This window comes from Lontra canadensis, unplaced genomic scaffold, assembly GCF_010015895.1.
Source record: "Lontra canadensis isolate GAN:19392208 unplaced genomic scaffold, GSC_riverotter_1.0 scaffold1, whole genome shotgun sequence".
Taxonomy (NCBI): domain Eukaryota; kingdom Metazoa; phylum Chordata; class Mammalia; order Carnivora; family Mustelidae; genus Lontra; species Lontra canadensis.
Window position 1 is genome coordinate 32413386 of NW_022630995.1, and position 21957 is coordinate 32435342.

General features: G+C 43.2%; 2 protein-coding genes across 5 annotated transcripts in view; one reads left to right on the forward strand and one right to left on the reverse strand.

The window, feature by feature from the left end:
- Positions 1 to 5624, forward strand: part of ATP8A1 (ATPase phospholipid transporting 8A1) — a 226004-nt gene extending 220380 nt beyond the window's left edge. For all 4 annotated transcript variants that reach the window (XM_032852621.1, XM_032852612.1, XM_032852624.1 and 1 more), the window contains 2 exons: positions 3802 to 3893; positions 5090 to 5624. In XM_032852621.1, the coding sequence (XP_032708512.1) occupies positions 3802 to 3893; positions 5090 to 5187 (190 nt within the window). In that variant the 3' untranslated portion in view covers positions 5188 to 5624. The remainder of the gene's footprint in view (positions 1 to 3801; positions 3894 to 5089) is intronic.
- A 10320-nt stretch (positions 5625 to 15944) lies between these two features.
- SHISA3 (shisa family member 3) lies at positions 15945 to 20622 on the reverse strand. Its single transcript, XM_032852634.1, has 2 exons — positions 20234 to 20622; positions 15945 to 17525 (listed from the first exon to the last, which is right to left on the reverse strand). The coding sequence occupies exons 1-2, from the start codon at positions 20508 to 20510 to the stop codon at positions 17086 to 17088; spliced, it is 717 nt and encodes a 238-aa protein (XP_032708525.1). The 5' UTR covers positions 20511 to 20622; the 3' UTR covers positions 15945 to 17085.
- Positions 20623 to 21957: the final 1335 nt, after the last annotated feature.

Sequence of the window (21957 nt, forward strand, 5' to 3'; positions counted from 1 at the left end):
GAAACTAATGATGTACTATATGTTGGCTAATTGAATTTAAATTAAAAAAAAAACAAAACACCTCATATGGTATGAAACCCTGTTTTTGTGGATAGGCTCCAACACTAGGGAGCATAACATCTACAATTTCAAAATGAAAAAAAAAAAAAAAAAAAAACCTTTTGAAATTCGATTTTTTTTTCCCATAGGTTTATAGCAAACATTTGCTGGGGAAAAAACCTAAAAAAACCTATAGAACCATTTGTTCTATAAATATAAAAGCATTCATAGTGTTTATATTTTCTATAATGTAAACATATACTTTATAGCAGGAATACAAATTTTTTGGAATATAGTCCTCTTGGATCTCATGGGGGGGGCATTACATCTATAAATTGTAACATCTTACCTTTTCTAAAACAAAACAATAACAAAAACAAAAGTGAATTCAAAAACCTAATGCTCTAAAATAAGGAATTGTAGACACTGGGCTCATGGGAGACAAGACAGTTACCTATGGATGTCTTTCAGGAGTGTGGGAAACACTGCATTTTACAGGTAGGCAAATAGGAGAAGAGTCATAATTTTTTATATATCACTGTAGACATATGCCAGCAAAACTTCAGCAGCCATTACCAAATAGAACTTTACCCTTACTTTCTGGAGATCCATTTTAATGACTCCACCAGAATAGCTTGCCAACCCAACACCAAACAATTGCAAATTTAGCACTTTTCAAAAATAACTGAAAATACCTTCAGACAATATGTTCTAGGACAGTAAATGGGTTTTTACCTATACTTAGTATTTCTAAATAGAATTATTATTTTAAAACATTAAAATCAATGATTTAAAATTAATTTAATTATTAAATAATTAATAAAATTATTATTTTAAAACATTACAATAGCTTACTGCTACCAAATATCTAAGTTGAAACATTTTAGTGGGCTTGGAAATAAGGTAACAGTATTTAAGTGGTACTTTCATTACTGCATTGAACAAATTTAGACCTTGCACAGCTTGGTATGTAAATGAAAGTCAGCACAAAATTAACACTACTGACTAAGAGTCGTGATTATGGTGGGGTTTTAATGAGAAGGTTCTTTAAAGTCTTTTCCTTCTTGTCCCAGTGTTAAGCTATTCAAGAAAAACTGAACTTCTAACGTATCAATTAAGGTTAACATGTTCCCAATATACTATGTAATGTGACTTGAGAGTAACAGCAGTACCTATAAATATCAAGGACCTAGAACTACGTAATTCTGAAATGATGAGCAGTTCCCAAAAGGTAGGATAAGGCTAAAGAAATACAATCATCATCACTTATTATTTATTAAGCACCCTCCTGTGAATGGCATTTCTATTTCATAGGAGGGACTCTGCCCTATGAACACTAAAGCAAGAGGTTCAGCATAGCTCAAGGGAAAAAAAAAAAAAAAAACAAGAGAAGCCCAGTAGTTTTCCTACCAGGGAAGTGGAGTGGGGGCATTGTAAATTAAAACTCATACACAGCAAAAGACATCATGTGTGGAGCTGATGTTGACTCTAAACCAAGGTATCAGAAAGGATCCTCACAAAGTTATCTCCTGTTTTGGGATGATCTCTGTTCTCGTTGATTTTTTTATATGATCAATTCCTTGCAAGCTAGGGGAAGGGTAAAGGCAGAAAGGACTAGCGTTCATTGAGCGCTTCCCTCCTAAGTGTCAGTCTCTATGGTAGAAACCATACAATTTCCCAAATCCCACCGTTGGTGGGGGGCGGGGTGGGGAGGTGATTAGGGGTTTTCCTTCTCCTGTGGATGTGAGAGGACCAAGAAAGGTTTGCCCGAGGCGACCCAGCTAATAAGTAACAGACTCAGAATTACAGTTAAGACTCCAAAGCCCTTTCTCTGTCCCCAGTACTGCGCTCCTTTCCCAAGAAAGAAGCTTTTTTATTGCTTTTTTTTTTTGAACACTAGACATGACCTAGATGTAACAGCTGAATAAAAGGATAGCCTCATATGAACCATTACAAAACAGACCTGCATTATCTTATACATGTAAGTTTCATAATATGAAAGATAAAATTCTCACGTCCCCCTTCTTAACATTGAATGTTATAATATTAAAGTATTATGCATGTAGCAAGGCCAGCCTGAAACCTGGAAAATGTATCTGGGGAAGAAGAAGCTACATAATGATACATTGCCGTCCTCTAGATGTCTGTGGTCGTTTCCATCGTACACACCAGAGACCTCCCAGCACCCCATCCCAACGCTCTACTAACAAAATCAGACCTCCTGCTGCTAAAGCTGCCAATTTCCTCAAAGCAGTTACAGATTTTAGAGTTCCTTGGGGTCCCCAGGTCTGCAATGTTAGATCATTTTAGGAACAGAGCAAGAAAAGTGTCTCTAAAAATGGTCCCTTCTCACTCCCCGTATCTGTTTATTTCACTGGCAAAAACAAGGTTTACGACTATTTGCAAAACCACTGGAGTTTTAGATTAATTAGCTTTGTTGCCTTAACGTAGCTAATTCTCAGTGACAATGAACTATGTCTACTAAACACCCATTAATGTCCCTAGACTTTAAAAAATATGTGTCGAAGATAAGTAGAAATGTCAACATTTCTAAATATTTTACTTCAGCAAAAGCCTGAATGTTTGTGTAATTCCGAGTTCCTTCTGCAGAGGATCCTTTTATTTTTATTATTTGTATATGATAAAAATGGTTCCATTTCAGGATTTCAAAAAATTTGGCAAAATACAGAACTGACATAACTTAGAACAATTTAACTAAAACTTTTATAGTGGGAAAAACACAAGAAGGAAATTTTTCAACTGAGTCCATTCCAGTGATTAAAACAAAATTGCATAAACACTTGCTGTAACACATGTGGGTTACTTAGTAGCTCTTTATGCTTATTATGTTCTTTGATATCAAAGCAAAGTTCTAGAAATCAACCACTAGAGAAATGACATGATTGGGAGGACTGGTGACGTTTAAAGTGCATTTCACAATTACTGCTCAAATTCATTTATTTGACAAATAATTGGCTTCCTACTGTGGGGAGACATCATTCTACATGCAGTGGAAAAAAAAACAGATGCATTATTTCTTGCAGTGTGCTTTTAGAAGTTACATAATTAATTACATGGATTTGTTTCTGTGGAGATTATTCTAAATGTCTATTGAAAAATAAATATTTTTCCATATCACTTTACCTAGTATTTTCTGGAAATAGGGTATTGGTTTCTTTTTTTTTTTTTTAATGACTTTAAGGAACACATTTCATACCATATTGGAGTGGTAATGGAACTTTTCTAGTGAAAAAGTCTGAAATTTCTTTTTTGTGTAATTTTGAGGATTTCTTTACATAACTAAAAAGTTATTATTTTACACCAAAATATGTGCAAAGTAGGAAGAAGATCTATGGTAATAATTTCTGTGATTCCAAAAATGCCATGCTTAGACTGCAAGTCAACCAGGATTTTTAGAAGTTAATAACCCTGACGGCCGGCTTTGTGTTTCTTGTTAACCATATTGTACAGTGTCTGTATCCCCATTTGACTTAAAGATAACTGGGGGTTGGTGGGGAAATCTTTGGGCTGGATTATTGGGAACAAAACTCTCCTTAGCTATGGGAAAAACTGTCCTTGAGAGCATCCAACTACTTTAAATCTCATTTGCCCTCTGAGAAAGTGGGGTAAAAAGAAACCCTAGACTCCAGACTTCTCAAGCAACCTTTTGTTTAAGTCGAACTCACTCTGGTGGTCCGGTGGGCACGGTGGGGTCTCTGCCGAGTTGATAATTCATTTCACACATTTGCACCTGCTCGGCAGCCTCACGGAGAGGGCACAACTACTCAAGAACGTCTTTAAGAAGAACCATGTGAACTTGTACCGGTCAGAATCATTACAACAAAACCTGCTCCGTAAGTATCTGAGTTCAGATTCGTAAATAAATTCTCTGCCGTTTTCTGCCCTAGCATTTACGAGAGCTGCATTTTGACTGCAGGAATATTTAACTATTTAAACTTAATACCTTTTGCCCGTTTTGCTTCTTTGAGACCCATTACATAAATAACTGGTGTTCAGAGAAACCTTTGACCACAGCCATCTCACTTACAGCAGACAAGACAAAGCATTTTCAAATCTTGCTGCTTTCACTCAAAGAAATAATATTTCCACATGCCCCTTGCTTCCTTAAATCTTAAAAAGAGCTAGTGAAATAAATCTTAACTCTTAAAAGCTCCCTCTGTATTGTTATCTTTTTGACTTGAATAACTTTGCAAGGGTTTTTTCAGTTTTCGGACAGCACTGTGAAACATATATTTCCCCCCCTTCAAAAATATTTATGAATATTTCGAGTTGTAAGAAATTATTAGGTATCAGGCCCTCTTAACATTTCAAGGATCTAAAAAAGAATATAATATATAAAGCCCTGTAGTAAATGTATTTGTGTTAGTAATATATCTTTTGTTTCATGTTGTTTCCACATGTAATTTATTTTCATTTATATATACTCATGTTTAATGCTTTTGCCTTTTATGCTTCAAGAGGCCTTTTCTAAAGATGTGACCCCTTTGGGGGCCATTGCTTGTCCCCAGCCATGCTGGGGCATGAAGGAATTTATCTGTAGACGTGGAGAGCCAAGGACAGTGTCGTCCCAAGGACGAAGACTTTTCCAGTACTGGCAGTGGAGGTGTTTATCTCTGCCTCCTTCTCACTTTTATTCTTTTGTCTCATGCCTCTGCTCTGGATGGAAGTATATGTGCCTGCTAGACTAGACACCCACCTCTACCCACCCCCAAATGCCAGGAAGCAAAAAGTGGATGGCTTAGATTTGAGATGCAGACAGGAGAGCCGGGGGGTTTTGAGAGCACCTGCTCATTCATCTGGGGCCAGAGTTCAGAGAATGTCAGCTGACAGCCTGCGGTCAGCCCACTCTTCGTGGTGCAGTTGAATCAGCATCTTTTCCAGACATAAAAAAAGTATCTTCACGCATGCTTTTGAAGGCAGGAGGGCCATAGAGGGGCCCTAAGTTAGAAAATGAGTCCTTTGCACTCAGAATAACAGAGATTCCCGGTGACCTGACAATGATCATTTCTGTTTTATCTGTAACTTACAGATGGGTATGCTTTCTCACAAGATGAGAATGGAATCGTGTCACAGTCTGAGGTGATTCGAGCATACGACACCACAAAGCAGAGACCCGAGGAATGGTGATGGGACAGGGGCTGCGAGGCAGGGGCTACTAGGACTCTAAAGGGGAGTTCCCAGGTCTTACCGGATCTGCTGACCAATTCCAGTCTGGTCCCGGAAGGCGAAAGTGGATCTGAGCTCATCTCGTTGATCGACCGTCAGATTCGTGTATATTAGACATAAGCACTGTGCAACTCTACTGTAACACCATCTCTTTCAGATTTTTTAAAGTATTTGCTAAGTCTTTGTAAGCAGAAATTGGAAATGACCTTGTATCTTGCCAGAATGCTTTCTTAAACTGAGACTTGGTCAGTACTCTTATGCCGCTACTCTGGGGCTGTAACTAACGGGGTTATTGGCTCTACCGCAAGGTGACCAACCACGAGAAAACTCTTAAGTGGTAATAATTTATAGGGACTCTTGATATCCAGACTTAGATTTCAGAATATGCTGGAAAAAAACAAAACAAACCACAGCACTCTTCTCTAAGGAACTGACTCACCTTCCTGAGCAAAATTTCTAAACAAGACATTAACAAGTGTTTGTGTCAAAAATTGTCTCGAGAAATGTTTGCCAAAGACGTTCAGTAAGTGTATTTCTCATTCAGTAGCCATTTGCCCAGAAATTTAAGAGAAAGTTTACCTCCAGTTCTGCTATAAGATCTGCATGCTTGACTTTTCAAATATAAGAGTGATTTGCAAAAATGAGTATTTCAAGGCATTTGCTACTAAAACCCGTGGTGTTGCACCTTTGGCCTTACAAATGCTTCTTTGTTGTTTGTCTTGTTTACTTGTTCACGTTGGAAGGCACACGTGGCTATGTGACTCTGTCATTATGATACTGATTTTTAAACCGTATGTATGTCTCTGTCATTTCTGATGAGGGATCCTCATCATTTAGATTTTTCTAAAAATCTGGCTTCTGCTGAAGATTGAGTGCTGTCATTTTACCTTAATGTTTTCTCTCTCAAGAAAACTATGCTTAGATATTTATGTGAGCTCCCCAGTGCTTCCGTGGAGATGTTTGGAATACCACTGTTGGATAAATGCATGGGCTTTTGTAATGTACATAGGCTCGGCTTTTGTCCTGTGTTTAGGTTCTTTCTACCAGTTCCTGCTAGAGATGCCCACTGCCGTACATAACACACCCCGTCTCCTGTAACCACCCCTGTACTTAAACCTGAGAATTACTTCACAGCTTGCTTGTCAAGAGCTCCCCCAAATTAGTCACACACTGCTAATTGGGACAAATAAGTAGTACATATTCCTCCCTTTTAAAAACAGCTATTTTACTCAAGCCTATAACTTTATGATCAGAGACACTCTTCATCACAAGTAGATTTTGTTACTATGTTTTTAAATGTATGTTCAGTTTATTTTTTTTTTTTAGCATTTCCAAGTCATCTCCTGAAAAATGCCTGTTTTGCTACCAACAATCAATGGTGAAGGGGCTGTTTAAAAACCAAAACCAGTTTTCTATGCTCTTTTTCAAATGATGCTTTCGTTTAAAAACAAATAAAAAGGAATTCTAGTTTTCAGATACACTTCAGAGACTGAAGCAAACTTTTGCCTTTTATTCAGAAGCCTGTTTGCCTTTACGTGGACTTACCAGCAAAATAGATAGAACTTCCTCTTTTTTAAAAAAAAAAAAAAAAAGTCCACTAGAATTGCAAGGAGAGGTGATTTTCCAAGTCACTGCTTAAGTTGAAAATTTTCACTTTTTTTACCGTTTTTCTTCATCTAGATTTAAAATTAGGTGATATGTCATTTCCTTCTCTGTATTTTTAGTTATTTAGTTACAAGTTTGCCTCCCCATTTTCTAGAAAGGAGAGAGGTTATAACATACATAATTCTAAAGGGGACAAGGAGTTGACACAGTTCACTTCCTAGACCGTTTCCATCTGGGGTTCAGGTTAAGAAAATTGCAAATCGAAACACCTAGAAAGACCACAGGTGTAAGGGTCTAAGACCGTCTTCAAAACTCGGAAGTCACAGATTTTTGTCTACTGAAGGGATATTCAGAGCGGCTTTTCTGGGCCTCCCCGTGGTGATAGGGTCAAACCACACAAATCACAAGAATGAGGTCCATCCCTCTGGAGAAACACTTTATCGAGGTTACAGACAAGAGATGCTTCCCTTGGCCTCCACCTCATCAGTGGCATCCTTCTCCCAAATTTTAATACCAAAATATGATGACTATAATAGAACAGAATCTTCTGGTTTAAAAAAAAGTTTTATTTTTATCTTAAAACATGGATTGTTTCTATGGAGCTCTTCAACGTGAGTAGAATATCTATGGTTAATTCATGTATGAGACCGTGGTCTGAAATATGCTAAGTGAAGTCTTTCTTGTCCCGTAGTCCTATTTTTGAATTATTAAGTCAGTTCCTTTGCTTCTTGTGTGAGAGAGGGTGCTGGGCAGCAGGGAGTGACCTCCTTGGTAAAACTTAAAACACACCCTTGCAGTCTCATTGAGTTTATAGTGTTAGAGAAAACCCCTCTGAATTTTTAACCTTCCAAAGAGGGGGAGGAGTGTAACAGTTTTACCAAGATTAAAACAGCTGAAGTGACTTTTAACTTGTATTTTCTGAAATAAAGGACACATACTCTTCAATTCAAAAGTCCCTTATAGGGACTTTGGCAAATGCTAACACCGTCTCACTTTACAATGTTTACAATTCAGAAAATACTACTTACAGCAGAAAAATCCTCATTCATTTAACATTGAAAAGCTGGGAGTTGCTTCTTTAATGTTGAATCGTACACAGTGATATTGAGCATGAACTTTCTAAATGTTTTCTATATACATATAAAAATATACTGGTGGCTCACACCCAGAAAGATGCTATTTGGCAGAAATTGTTAGCAGGAGAAGGGTGTTTCTCAGGAATGTAGCAAATTTAAAATGATCTACGTGCTGCCTGCCCTCCTACACCCCATTCGGTGTCTGACGTGAGCCTGATTCAGCAGTGTTGCAAAGTTAATGGAAAACCTTTTTCTAATCAAGTCAGGTGAACGTGTATTCTTATTCAATAATATTATTCATTTACATGAATTATATAGTCATTGAACGGAGTCAGTAATTCCTCTTAATGTTCAGGGGGAAAGCGAATTCCAGAAATCATCATTTATTCTGATTATTACATTTTACATTTTAATTTTGCAGTTTAGCATTCTAAATAACAAATATGAACCTCACATGATAATCTGTTCTGCATTGTGTGCACTGTATGTCACTGATAACTTGTCATTTGAAACGTTCTTTCAGGAAATGAATGCTAGTCTAAAAGTAATAGATTGTATATTTGTAGTTTTTAAATTATTTGTAACAATGTCCTAATTATTACCATGCTAAATGATCATCAATGTATATTTTTGTGCAGTTGCCCTATGACACTTCTTGGTTCTAAAACTTATTTTATCAAACAAGTCTATATATAATCTTATAAATAACCATTTATAAAATTTATTGAAAAAACGCCCACCCCATTCACATCACGTGGACCAGATCTGTGGAATTCTTTTTGTAAATTCATGTAATGCCATGCAGCTCGGTGCCTAATAAATGCTTTTTAATGATGAACATTTCTATAACCCTTCTCTAAGAGATCATAATCTGATTTTTCTTGCATTAAAATAACTGAAGTCACTTGTGAGACTCTGTTATACTTTGCTGCATTTTAATTAACCTTCAGTGGCTGTTAAAATGGAATGTAAGTTAAACTTTGAAGGAAAGGAAATAAATGTTTTCCATTTTTCGCCTTGATTTATTTTCTGTATGAAAGCAGCTGTGTTTCTGATAGGTTTATGGTTTGCATGAATTAATATTTAAAGTGGCCTAGGCCAATGCATGGCTACTGCTGTAAATCTTGATGTTTATTTCTGCCTTATAAAATTCTATCATGGCCTACCTGGAATTTAATATTCGATGAAAAAATTAATTGGCTCTCTGCATCACTTTTTTTTTAAATAAGTAAATTATTTTACAAACAAATTTGAACAAATTTAATTGCAACTTTTGTTTAGCTTGCCTCTAAGAACTTTTCTTAATAAAGCTCGCAAAACTTCTCAGCAAATAAATCTCCTGTAAGTAGGAAAAAGAGCTAGATTTCATACATGCTTACTTTGAATGAAGAGCAACTTTCCATACGTAAATCTGCTCTTGCAAAAACGTGAGCAGAATATTTAAAAATAAATATTTTTGTGTTTCATGGTTCTAGACTAGAAGCCATAAATGCAGTAAATACTGTCTGTCGTTTGTTTAGCTACTTCAAGCTTCATTTTTCACATTTTCAAGTTTATTAAGTTCAAAAAAAAAGGCAGCCTCAGAAGGCAGCTACGATGGAAAAAATTGAAGTTTGCGTTAAAGATAAAATAGTATTTTCAGCTCCATGAAACTCCATTCCTGCTGAAACTGCTGTCGAAATCGTGACGCTGCATGAGTGGACAGTGTTGAATCTGTGATTATAGTTTTCTCAGGTTTGTTGATCTCGATGTTCAATGCACTGTGTTTTATAAGTAGTTATTAAAGTTGAGTAATATTCAGTTCTCTGCAGTGTTATGTGTCATTGGCCTTTTGTGAATGTGCATGTTTTAAACTGCAAATTTTAAACATTTTGTCCTCTCGTTGTTAAAAATGAAATAAACTGTACCATTACATAAAGAAATTGTTGCAGTTTTAATTGCTGGTTTTAGAAACTAGGTTGCTTTATGAAACCTTCAAAGCCACTATAATTATAGTCTAAGAAGCTGTATCCACTTCATAGCATTTTAACATTTTACTGACCTCCCCCATGATGTAGAACACAGCCCTTCCTGGAGTCTAGTTTGGTGACAGGCATGGTTAACTAATTTTTTTTTCCTTTTTTTTTTTTTAATTTTATTTTTTTATAAACATATATTTTTTTTTCCCCCAGGGGTACAAGTCTGTGAATCTCCAGGTTTACACACTTCACAGCACTCACCATAGCACATACCCTACCCAATGTCCATAACCCCACCCCCCCCCTAATTTTTTTTTTTTTTAATAAAATTCCTGTATTTTGATTCTTCAATCAGAAAAGCCTCATGACATATTTAAATCAGCCAGAAAATCAACAGCTAATTCCTGGCTCCCTCCTTTCCCATCGGATGGTTTTCCTAAGTTTTCCAAACCCACCAAATTTTAAGTTCTTGAGAAAGTGGACAAGTGTAGCCAGTAACATTTGAAGGAAGCAACCATAAAAAAAATATTAAAATTGTCGTGTGAGCCAAAAGCACGAGAAACATTGGAAATGAGGCTAATGGCCTTGTCAAAACTAAGCATTGTTTGGCAAAAGAGAAGCAACTGAAGCTGCTAGAATGGGATTAGTTGAGAGTGAGGCGGCACTGGGCGAGCAGTTTGAGAAGCGGCTGGCTTTCCTTGCAGGCGAGCGGCAGCCTGTGCCTCGCTGTCTGGGGCCCCATATCCTTTTCCACAGTCTTTTCCAGGGACGCTGATTGGGTGTGAGTCTCCCAAGCAAAACCACAGTGAACCAGGTGTACAGAAGAGTTACCAGGGGGATTACATCCAAGGACTTGCACATTCATCTCCACTTCCCCTTATTACTGACGCCCGGGCTTCAGATGTTTCTAATCTTGCCGAAATGCTAAAGGGAGCAGCACACTTGAAATGCATTCTCACAAATTCAGTAAGTCAACCCCATTGCACATTTGGTTTTTGATGCCTATTGAGTCTCTAACCTCAGCTTCTATTTTGGCAACACAGAGCCATGAATTTTAATGAGGAAAGATCTTCCTAACCTGGATAATTTCACTAATGGGCTAGTAAAAATTACTGGATTATGTTTTCCCATTATATTTTTATTTCAAATGAGAATCATGTATCTAGCATTTCAAATAAGAATCTTGTGTCAGCCTCATTGCAATTGTAACTAATGTTTAATTGCAACTTTGCAATAGCCATATACATGTCGAAATGTGTCAACAGTTTGTTCCCTTACTAGTTTAATACATCTTTAAATTCTTGTTTTCCCTGAACATACACTAAAGAAGTTTTTTAGGTTATGCAGAGGTCAATTGATCCCAACCCAATGAAATGAATCAAATTCCTAATTGTGATTGTATATACTTTCAGGAACCTTTTCGTTTATCTCATTTTAGAAAATTGCTTATGGATTTAAGTCAATCTGGCAAATTCTCCACTACATGATGTAACTAATAATAATAACAGGAATAAGTAAATAGGTGGAGAAAATAAAAGGGAACAATCTACCCATTTGGACAATTAAAAGTGTTGGCTTAAAATGAATAATCATTCTAAGGCAAATTTATTAAATACGTTTTGGTTTTTTTTAAGATTTTATTTATTTATTTGACAGATAGAGATCATAAGTAGGCAGAGAGGCAGGCAGAGAGAGAAGAGGAAGCAGGCTCCCTGCTGAGCAGAGAGCCCAATGTGGGGCTCGATTCCAGGACCCTGGGATCATGACGTGAGCCAAAGGCAGAGGCTTAACCCACTGAGCCACCCAGGCTCCCCTAAATACGTTTTTCTAAAGCAGATAATAAATGTACAGGTCATGAATACCCCTTGTGGTGGGAGAGCTCTCTACTCCTGGCAACAAGGGGAAGTTGGCCGGGTATCAAAGGGGGCCATGGATTTTCATGGACTCATTCCATCAAACCATGGGCCATTTTCTCTGTTCCCCACACTCCAATATCAACAGTTACATCTGCCCTCCCCCGGTACTTAGCCTTTTGTTTCTGTTCTAGGGTAGATCATCTGCTTTCTATTATTTATTGTTAACTTAGGACACAGCTCCCTCTCCACGAGAATCCGAGTGATTGGAGACAGTGACTCTAACTTATTTCTCAAGACAACCCTAAGAAATAAGGTGCCATTAATATCTCCACTTTACAAATGAGGAAACTGAGACACAGTAAAGGTAAGAAAGTGGCCCAGAGTCACTCAGCTTACAATAAGCGATAGAGCCAGAAAACTAAACCAGAGCCTATGACTCCGAAATCCTGCTAGGTCACTTGCGTTCCTGAGTTTCTCATGTGCAAAGGGGAAAGCATTCGTCATCTAATATTTCTATTCAGTCTTTATATTATTCTGCATTTCATACTGTAGCACAAACTCTCCTGACTGTTACAATCCCCTCTATCCATAGGATATGTACAATATTAATCACTTTTTCCCCAGAAGATTCTCTGCAAAGTAGCTTGGCTGGTTTTTTCCTGAGAAAATTAGGCCTTCTAGAAAATCTAGAAATTACATTTGGGAGAGGGGTGCAGGGGGGAGCGAGCGTATAGTAAGTTATATGTCATAAAGAATGTAGAATTTCCATAACAGCCTGCCGGGGTTCGAATCTTGCTATTAGTGTCTGGTCTTGGGCACAGCATTTAACCTTTCTGCTTTGACTTCTTCATCTGCAAAACAGGCGGGATGACAACCTACTTCAGGCTTGTGGAGATTAAATGTTACAATTTATAAAGCCACACAGGGTCCTCAGTAAATGGCAGCTGTCATTTGCATAAGTACCTTTCAAAGTGTAGAACTTCCGTTCTTCAAAATAATTGTGATTTTAGGATATTAGGACTCAAATCTTTGCAAAAGTCATAAAGCATTCATCAGCCAAATTTCTGCCCATATTTTGGTGTCTTGGCAAGCTGCGGCAAGCCTCTCTTTGGAAATTTCAGGTGATTTGACGTGACCCTTGGTCTCTAAACTTTCTAAAATGGAGATGTGATCAAGTTGCTTTCCCTCATGGAAGCCTTCAAGGTGCTTCCTTGCATTTGATGTATTCCCACCACCATGGTTTTCAAGATCTTGGAGACGGACCCTGCCCATCTCTCCACCCTCACTCTTTTGAATTCTTTGTCTAGTTTCCCGATTGTTCCTTGTTTATTTATGCTGGTGGGTGCACCTGGGCCATTCTACCAGTTCTTTATTTTGCTTAATGCGGTCTTCCCCTCATTCCCAGCACTGGTCTCTTCCTCATCTACCCTGTCTTTCTCACTCACATCCCATTCATCCGGAGGCTCGGGTCCAATTTCGCCCCTGCAGATGAGTGATGTGTTACAGGGCAGTCCTTATGTCCTCTGTCATTGCACTTACCAGAAGGAATTCTAAGAGTTGGTCCACGGGTTCATTTTCCCCTACAGGACTGAGCTCCTGGGAAGCAGGAAAGATAACGCACTTCTCTCACAGAGCATCTGTAACCCCTCATCACTGGGACTGGCAGCCATGCCGGAGACCATGGACATAGAGGCTTTTTGAAACAGACATGCATTTTTGTTCATCTTCATACTCCCAACCCCTAGCACGTTGCCCCCTTAGGTGGTGTTTAGTAAATGCTTGCCGAGGACAATTTCTGGCAATCAGTAGGATGACCTAATTACCCCGGGTTTGTAAGTATTACGAACTACATATCTTCAGAGAGAAGTCCAAAGACTGCGCTCTACGTCAAGTAGGTGGGGCTACGATTTGATTCCGTGTCACTGAGTGCCATGTTACAAGGAGGACACAACATCTCCCTAATTTTGAACAACTTATTGCCCGTTAACTCGATTGCTTGGAGCACCTGGCTAACGAAGGGGGGGTTGCAGATGTGAACTTTCTGAATTCCTTAGCATTATTTTGCCTAATGGAACCGCTTCCCAAAGGGATGGCAAATAAAAGTACAGCCACTAGAGAAATCTGACCAACTAGATGGTTTTCAGTGGAGGCAGCTCTGCCCTCTAGAGGACACTGTGAAATGGTGTGCTCCCATCTATGGCACCACAGGGACGGGCTAGGGGGCTGATGTGCCGTGGGTATTCATTCAATGGTTGGGACTCAGTTTTAAAAGGAATCCGACAATGCATAGGATGGTACACCGAACAAAGACTTGATGGCCATCACCATAACTTTGAAATTTTCCACCTTTCCTTTAGGTGGAAAACACCTAATCCCATTTTACCTATAAAGTATCTTTTGCAATGCTTTAATATACACTGAATCTTCCAGATTTATAACTACTGTGAAAATCAAAAGGAGATCAGACCTTGCTTTGTTTGGGGGGAAAATCACATTAATGGCCGCCATGCAATTAGGATGGTTGGGTTGCCAGTCTAGCAAACCTACATCGGTCTGGATTTGGAACTGTCACATCTCAGTGATTCTGCTTAGAGGTTCAAATCTGAGACCTTTATTAGGTCTATTGGAGCTGTGACATTTTGAAATAAATTAGTTTCCTTGTATTTCTCCTTTCTATTTACCATTAAGCCATTGCATTGATTTTTTTAATCATATCCGTAGGAGGTAATATTACCTATAAATTTCATTTAAGACTAAAGGGATGGCACAAAGTATTTGTTCTAAGGAGACCTCATTGGGCCCAACAGAGTTGACAATCACTGCTGTAGAGAGAGGAACTGGGCTTCGTGCTTTACTCCACACTGGATTTCATGCACAGAAAGGTCGAAACCTCAAGGCAGGTGTCGCCTCGCTGTTGGCATCTAGTTTTGCACACAGCTCCAGTACTGACAAGCTATGGGGCTTTGGGCAAGTCACTTCATTCCTCCAAGTCTGTAAGATAGGAATTGAAATACCTCCCTGTTTGCAGTTGTTTGGAAGAGAAAATGAGTCAGAGCATGTAAATATTTACAGTAGTTTTGGACGCCTGGGTGACGCAGTCAGTTAAGCATCCAATTCTTGTTTTAGCTCAGGTCATGATCTCAGGGTCTTGAGATCGAGCTCTGCACTCAGCCCCACAGAGTCTGCTTAAGTCTCTCCCTCTCCCTCTGTCCCTCCCCACCATGTTCTCTCACTCTCTAAAACAAATAAATAAATCTTTAAAAATATGTATTTAGAATAGTATTTGGCTCATAAGAGTCCAGTAGAGATTAACCTTAAAAATATCGAAGGAGCAGTATATAACAAACACGAATAAAACCAGTCTAATGTCATGGGAGTGTGCTTCGAGCAAGCTCACAAATGTGTATCCTTCTCCTGTAAAGCTTTCCTCTTGCCCTTCTCCCTCTCTCCCTCCCTTTCTTGGTTTCATACTTTAATTATCTTGGTGAGTGTGGGCTATCTGAAGTCACTGTTTTAGTCATGGGAGAAAACGGGACTTGAAGTCAGAGCTCCTCTGCCATCAGACTGGGCAAAGGCACAGTTATCTTCGAACTTGCTCCTCAGCTAGAATGCAAAGTGGCAAGGACACATGACCAGTCTCTTTGATCAGAATTCTAACTCTAAGTAGCCTTATTTTAAAAAGACTATTGAGGGATGCCTGCTGGCTCAGTTGGTAGAGCATGTGACTCTTAATCTCGGGGTCCTGATTTCAAGCCCCACATTGGGCTTCAGAGCTTACTTAAAATACAAAATAAGTAAATAAATGTAGGTTGTATTTAAAAAAAAATAAAAATGAAAATGAAAAGAGCTTTTGAGGGTGACATGTGGTAGCACAAATTACCTTAAACCTGGGTTCCCAAACAACACCCACAGGGGCCAGGTATGTTACAAAATTGAGGCAACTGGGGCAGGTTGGGGAGACCAAGCAGGAGGCTGGTGAATGGCAAGCTCCTGGTCTAAAAAGGGCCAGCCTGACCCCAGGGCAGTCCAGGACCCTCCGTGCCCCATCTTCTGAATGTCCCAAGAAGCCAGAAATCCAGACTCTTAGTAGAAATGTTCCAATTTTTAAATCTATAAAATTTCCCTTCCCTCCCTGCTTTTCACAAACCTTGATACAGAAAAGAGCTTCTGAATGAAATTCAAAACCAGTGTAGGATTTTTTTTTTAAATTTCAAAATATGAAGTGCTAAGTAAATACATTTCCTTTTATTGAATAGCAGAGAGTATCATTAAGAAGATAAAACGAAGCACTTTGATCTAAAATTTCAAATGGGTTTCACAAAAACATAAAGTATTTTATTTAGTCTAACCCAGCAGGATATATGCCCAAACTGGTCATCATCAGACATGGAATTCAGCGGCACTTAAGACATGCAACATTAGGTGATTGTGACCAACAGCTGGGCTCTGAACTCCACAGTTATTAACATAAAAAATTTCAGTGTGACTACTAAATAATTAGTACCGTCAATGTGGTAAATACATTAAGTTACAAATCTTTACATTTGTACATAACTCATTTTACAAATAAAGGTTTTAAGACTCAACCGTCCAACTTTCATTTAAACACTAAATGTTGCTGAACAAAAAGTCTGCAATAAATATTCCCTCAGGTGGGTGGGGGAAATGCTTTTACATAAGATCTGTGTTACAATGAATTTCCTGGTAAATATTTAAAACTTTAAACTCCTTGTGCGATTATGGAAATCTTGTATTCCGAAAAAAAAAAAACGCTTATATTTTAAACAAAATTTAGTTATTAATTTAAAAAGTAAGTTTTCTCACAATGCTAATGTTATTCATGGTTAGATTGCTCCCGGAATCATAAATAGGTTGTTCAGCTGTCCGCTCAGGTTGCTGATTTGTTAATTTTTTTTTTTTTAAAGAACTTTCAATAATTACCATCGGGTGTTTTTCTTCGCTTGTTGATGTATAGATGTGTATTATGACTCACTAAACAACTTAGGTTGAAAAAAAGAACACATAGGCCTTTTCTAAACAGTATAGCTGAGCTGTCCAGTAACACATCTTCAGCCAATTTGCAACTTTAAAGTCGAGCCGCTCCCTATTTTGAATAAAAGTAGCGCAAACTGAAACGTAATAATCACAATGATTTGCAAGCCAGAAAGCAATTCTATAACACACCCATCCTGTGATCGGAGTGGGGAAGCGTAGGACTAGAAAGGTGCTATATTTTCCTAGCACATTCCTCCAGGACATTGCTGGGTTCAAGGGAAATTCCCCCAGAAGTCCTTGTGGCCATGGCAACAACCCTCCACCTGTCTTCCCGGTTGTCCTACTGGCTGGATTTATCTCTGTGGCTTGTCAGCTGGAACTGAAGTCCGGACAGCTCTTCCCGGGCAGCGGGGGCTCCTGCTGGAGGGGGTAGGTGAAGTATTGGGGTGACACCAGGAAACCAGATGGCTGCGTCAGGTGGATTGGGTGGCCTGTGGTGTAAGGTGGGGGCGGTGACGGCACCAGGCAGCCTGGCTCTGCTCTGGCAAAGGAGAATCTGCGGATAGAGCCCCCCGTGGAGCTAGAGCTGGTGGCCGTGCTGGACTGCCTGGAAGGTGCCCTGAGGCTTGTGGAGGTCAAGATCATGGGCAGGGTCTCTGTCTGGTAGCTGCGGAGTGAGAAGCGGATTGGCTGCTGCGAGGGCTCCTTGGGTCTCAAGCAGGTGCAGCAATAAACAGCCACCAGGGAGCCCAGGATGATGAAGGCGATGAAGATGGAGCCAACGATGAGGAAGGGAACGTAGACGGGTTCTAAAAGGTAAAAGCAGACAGACACAGGTGTTTGAACAAGAGTCTCCCAGACTCCAGGCAGCTCATGGGTGGGAAGTAAGCGGCTTGGTGTGGCCGCCCTTGTCAGCCCAGGCTCTCGAGCTTGTTCCTGGTAATCTCTGAAGTGGGAAGTGAGATGGCAGAATGTTCTTGCTCCTAGCAGGGAGGAAGCAAGCTGATACTGGAGCCTCTGTTAGCAATTAGCCGTTACATTGCACATCTGGAAATCAGAAGGAACAGAATCTACCCTCCCGTTCAAGCGCTGGAGGGAGGGGAAGGGTGAGTTGTTTGGTTACCATGACTCTGGGTTTAAATCCAGGTTTTTGGTAGTTTTATCACGGTGGGGCTCTTAGGGCGCTGACCCATCTCTGAGGCTGCAAATTCTTCTCCCTTCCAAGAATCTCCAATCTAAGCAAAGAGAACTGAGCCTGTAAGTGAGACCCCCATTATGAGACTAAGGAAAGAATGGTGTAAAGAAATGCGTAGTCGGCCCACATTAACTGTGTCTGTGACTGCATGGGGAATTGTATCATCTCTGGATACTTCTTCCCAGAAAGGATCTGGGATGCCCACTCCCACTGCCACACCTCTGCCCCTCACCTCCCCTCCCCAAACTCTGGGAAGGTCAGGCCAAACCTTAGATCATGAGACAGTTCTTAGTGTTGGTGGCTTTCTGGGAGACCACCCCTCAGAGCAGACACATTTCCTTCTCTCTGTGCAAGGCAGACATCAAATTTCCCACCCCTGAGCCCACCCCCCAACTCCCTGGGGACACTCCCAGTGTCTCCCCTGTCTGATAGAGCCACCTCTGGATGCAACCTCCAGGGCTGAGGCAAAAGAAAGAAAACCTGCATTGACAAAGGCCTTACTGTGTGCCTGACTCTGTCTTATGACTTATCTGAATCAAGTCCGTGGAGACTCTTGTAAGGAGGACATGGTAAGCTCTGTTTTCCAGATGTGGAAACGTACTTGTTTTTGACCCTCCCAAAGACACAAGAACTGACTGACAGGTGACCATTAACCCGGAGGTTCTGTGGGTTCTTAGACCTAAGCTCTTCCGTCTCCCATCCCCTCCGCCATGTTTAGTAGGCCAGGGGAAAGCCACTGACTAACCACTTAGCTGGCCAGCAGCACGGTGCTAAGCATTCAGACACTCATTCCCCAATCCAACTCCTCTGAGAATATGCCCATGTGAGAGTTGAGAGGAGGCCCAGAACAGTTAAGTAACTTACCCAAGTTACACAGCTGGCAAGGGGTAGAGCCACAAGCCAAGGTCCCTGAGTTCGGTGGATCCCACCTCAGTGAGTGCAGAGATGGCCCCCTCTCCTGCTGCCCCCCCAACAAAGAGGATTCCGGGAGGCTCAGGAAGGTATCCCCACGGCAGACTGTGCGTTGACACACTCCACAGAGCAACCGGGTCCCCGAGGATGAGTAGAGTAAGCCAAGGGGAAGTCTGTATCATTTTTTTAACAGGCAGGACCGCTTCACGTTCCCTGCCTTCCCGGAGCATGTTTTCTCCAGAAACCACTTCTCCAACCCACCAGATTGGGAGTTTTGACGCTCAAATTCCCTGAGAACAGAATGGAGTTCTAAGGCAGAGCAAGCTCCCCTTTCCTCTGGGTTATTACTCTCTTGGCGGGTGGCGCTGGGGCCGAGGGGGTCTCTGGGCACCATTAATTCTCTTTCCCGGGGACCTTCTCTTGCCCGGTCTAGACCTCCGCTGTGGATTTCTGGGGTGTCACCTGCTCTTAGCTCCGCCCGTTCCCCCGGTTTCCCGGCCATAAAAACCATCCCCTCAAGCTCTAACGGGTTTCCCTGACGTTCCCATTCAGGTGGAAAGCTTTTTTTCTTTTCTTTCTGTTCTTTTCTTTTCTTTTCCTTTTTTCTGTTCTCTTTCCTTTCCTTTTCGCGCGCTCTCTCTCTCTCTCTCTCTCTCTTTAAGGTGTAAAGTTCCTCTGCTGGGGTCATGATTTACTCCGCTCTGAAGTGAGCGGAAATTTGACCCGTGTTTTCCGACCTGAGAATAGGGGGCGGGCAGCCCCTGCGACCCTAGTTTCTAAATCGCCACCTCGAGGACCTGGGCATTTCTGAAAGGCGTGACAATAGGGGGTGGGCCAGAGAGGGTAATTCGAGGCAGAGAAATGAAAGGAAGTCGGGAGAACGAGGCAGAGGCTTAGTAACGCTACCAAAGATCCACCATAAAGCGGGGGAGGAGGTGAACACGGATCAGGTTCCTTGGCCCCGCGGGGCTGCGGATGCGCTCCCCAGGAGTTGCGGTCTCTGGCCGCCGGCAATCCCGAAACTCCTGGAGTGACCGGGGTTCGCCATGGGTTGCCCCCACCGCCCTGGAAAAACCGCATCGCGACCTGGCGCTGTCCCCGTAGCTCTTCCCCTCACCTCCCGCGCTCCCGGGAGCTCCAGCTGTCTCGCCCAGGGCCACCGGGTGCAAGCCCTGCGGTCCTCGCTGTGCCCTGCAAACTTTCCTGGGGCCGACCCGCGGAGACCGCGTGCGGAGGGAATCGGGACTGCAAAGGAATTAGGGTGCCTGACCCGAAACGCGACCACCCGCTCCGCCTCGATGCCCCCACCTGGCCGCACCGCTGTGCGCGGAGCCGGGACCGCCTGGAGCGCACGCGGGCCGACACGCGCGGGCCGCGGGCGCCGGGCGGGGGCCAAGGGCCTGCACTTACGCGCGGTGATGCCGGGGTGCTCCAGCTCGCCGCGGTCGTTGGTGCAGCTTCCCTGCTCCAGCCTGGCGTCGGCCGCGGCGCAGCAGTAGCGCAGCGCGCAGGAGCCGCAGCAGATGGTGGCGTCCAGCGTGTCGAAGTCCTCCGGGCACTGGAAGCCCTCGTGGTAGTTGCCCTGCACGTCCACCCAGCCGTGGCAGTATTCTCCGGACTGCTGAGCACCCGCCGGGCTCCAGCGCAGCCAGCCCAGGAGGAGCCAGAGCGCCAGCAGCGCCCCCATCGCCGCTGGGCGCCCGGGGCGGCCGGGAGGGGACGCAGCGGGAGAGCGAAGGGCTGGGCGGCAGCGGTGCCGCCTCTCCCGGGGCGCGGCTCGGGCGGCTGGCTCCCCGGCGGCCGAGGCCCCCCCTTGGCGCGGGCTAGCGGGGTCCGGGGAGGCGGCAGGGGCTGCGCCGCGGGCTCGGCAGGCCGGGGGTCTGCATGGTGCGCGGGGGCGAGAGGGCGGGGGCCCGCGGGAGGCGCTGGCGGAGTCTGCGGCTGGGGCTGCTACTGCCGCCCTTTGCGGGTCTCATACTGCCGCGGGCGCGAAGGGCGCGCCGAACCCTCGGCCGCCTCCCACCCCACTCCTCAAGGGAGCCATCGCGTCCCGGGCTGGCGACCTCCGCGCCGTCCAGCGCACCTCCTCGTGGCCGTCGCCGGGTCCCGTGTGGAGCTCGAAGGAGGAAGAATTTGAGATCCCCGCGTGCGGGCGCCCGGGGCCCGCGGCCCCTCCACCCCCGCCCCTGTCTGTCACGGGAACAGGAGTCGCCCTGGCCGCGGCCAAGTACAAACGGCCTCCGGGCTGCTGACAGCTCTGCCTGCAAGGCGTCCTTTAAAAAGGAAGAGGGAGGGGGAGACAGCGAGGGTTAAGAAAGAGTCCGCCCTCCTGGGTCGCTCCGCTGGAGCTAATCACGACGGGCGCGGTGCGAGCTGCGGGTCCCCGAGGCTCTCGGGTTCGCGCGCCCCCCTCCGCCGTCCCGGGACACCCCCTCCACCCCCACCCCCCGCCCACCACGCTCGCTCTCCCAGGACTGGACTCAAGACCTGCGGGGAGCAGGCCCTCCCCCTACACACCGTGACCCCCGCGCCGCCCAGGGATGCCGGCAGAGCGAGGGCGAGGGCTGCCGAATTTCTGCGGCCATCCACGCGCTAGGGCGCGCGGGGGTTGGGGGGAGAGAGGCGCCAGTGCTTTGCCTGGATGTAATAAAAAGCGGGCGCGACGACCGAGGTCTGTCGAATCTTGTGTCGCCTGTTGCACATTCCGGACTCGATCCTGGGACACCTGTTCTAAAGGTTCAGAACTATGATTTTAAGGGGCCGGCAACATTTGCACGTAGTTTTCCACCTGAAAGTTTCCACTTCTAGGAGGAACGGCACGTTTTCGCTGACAGACACACAGGCGCTCCGCCCCACCCCACCCCCCCACCGCCCCCCAACCTTCGGGCTGCGGAGTGAGGAATCGCCGGTCACCTCCACCAGCCGGGGGCAGTTCGAAAACCCTCAAAGAGCACGACTTCGTTCACGCCCACAAAGGAAATAAAAGAACAAAATTAATGATAATTGAGCCGATCTGAACTTCTGTTCGGGCAAAGAAACACATTTATTTAAATGATGTGTCCCCAGTGTGCTATTTTCAGGGGCACTGCTCCTTTATCGGCGTAAGTGCCTTCTGAAACTGGTGTTATGTGAAA

What these genes read in the sequence shown, in the direction of transcription:
- SHISA3 (XM_032852634.1), bottom strand. Translation starts at nt 20,510, where the DNA reads ATGGGGGCGCTGCTGGCGCTCTGGCTCCTCCTGGGCTGGCTGCGCTGG. An exon ending in GCACCCCGGCATCACCGCGC is followed by an intron (nt 17,526 to 20,233) that starts GTAAGTGCAGGC and finishes TTTACCTTTTAG; the next exon opens with AACCCGTCTACGTTCCCTTC.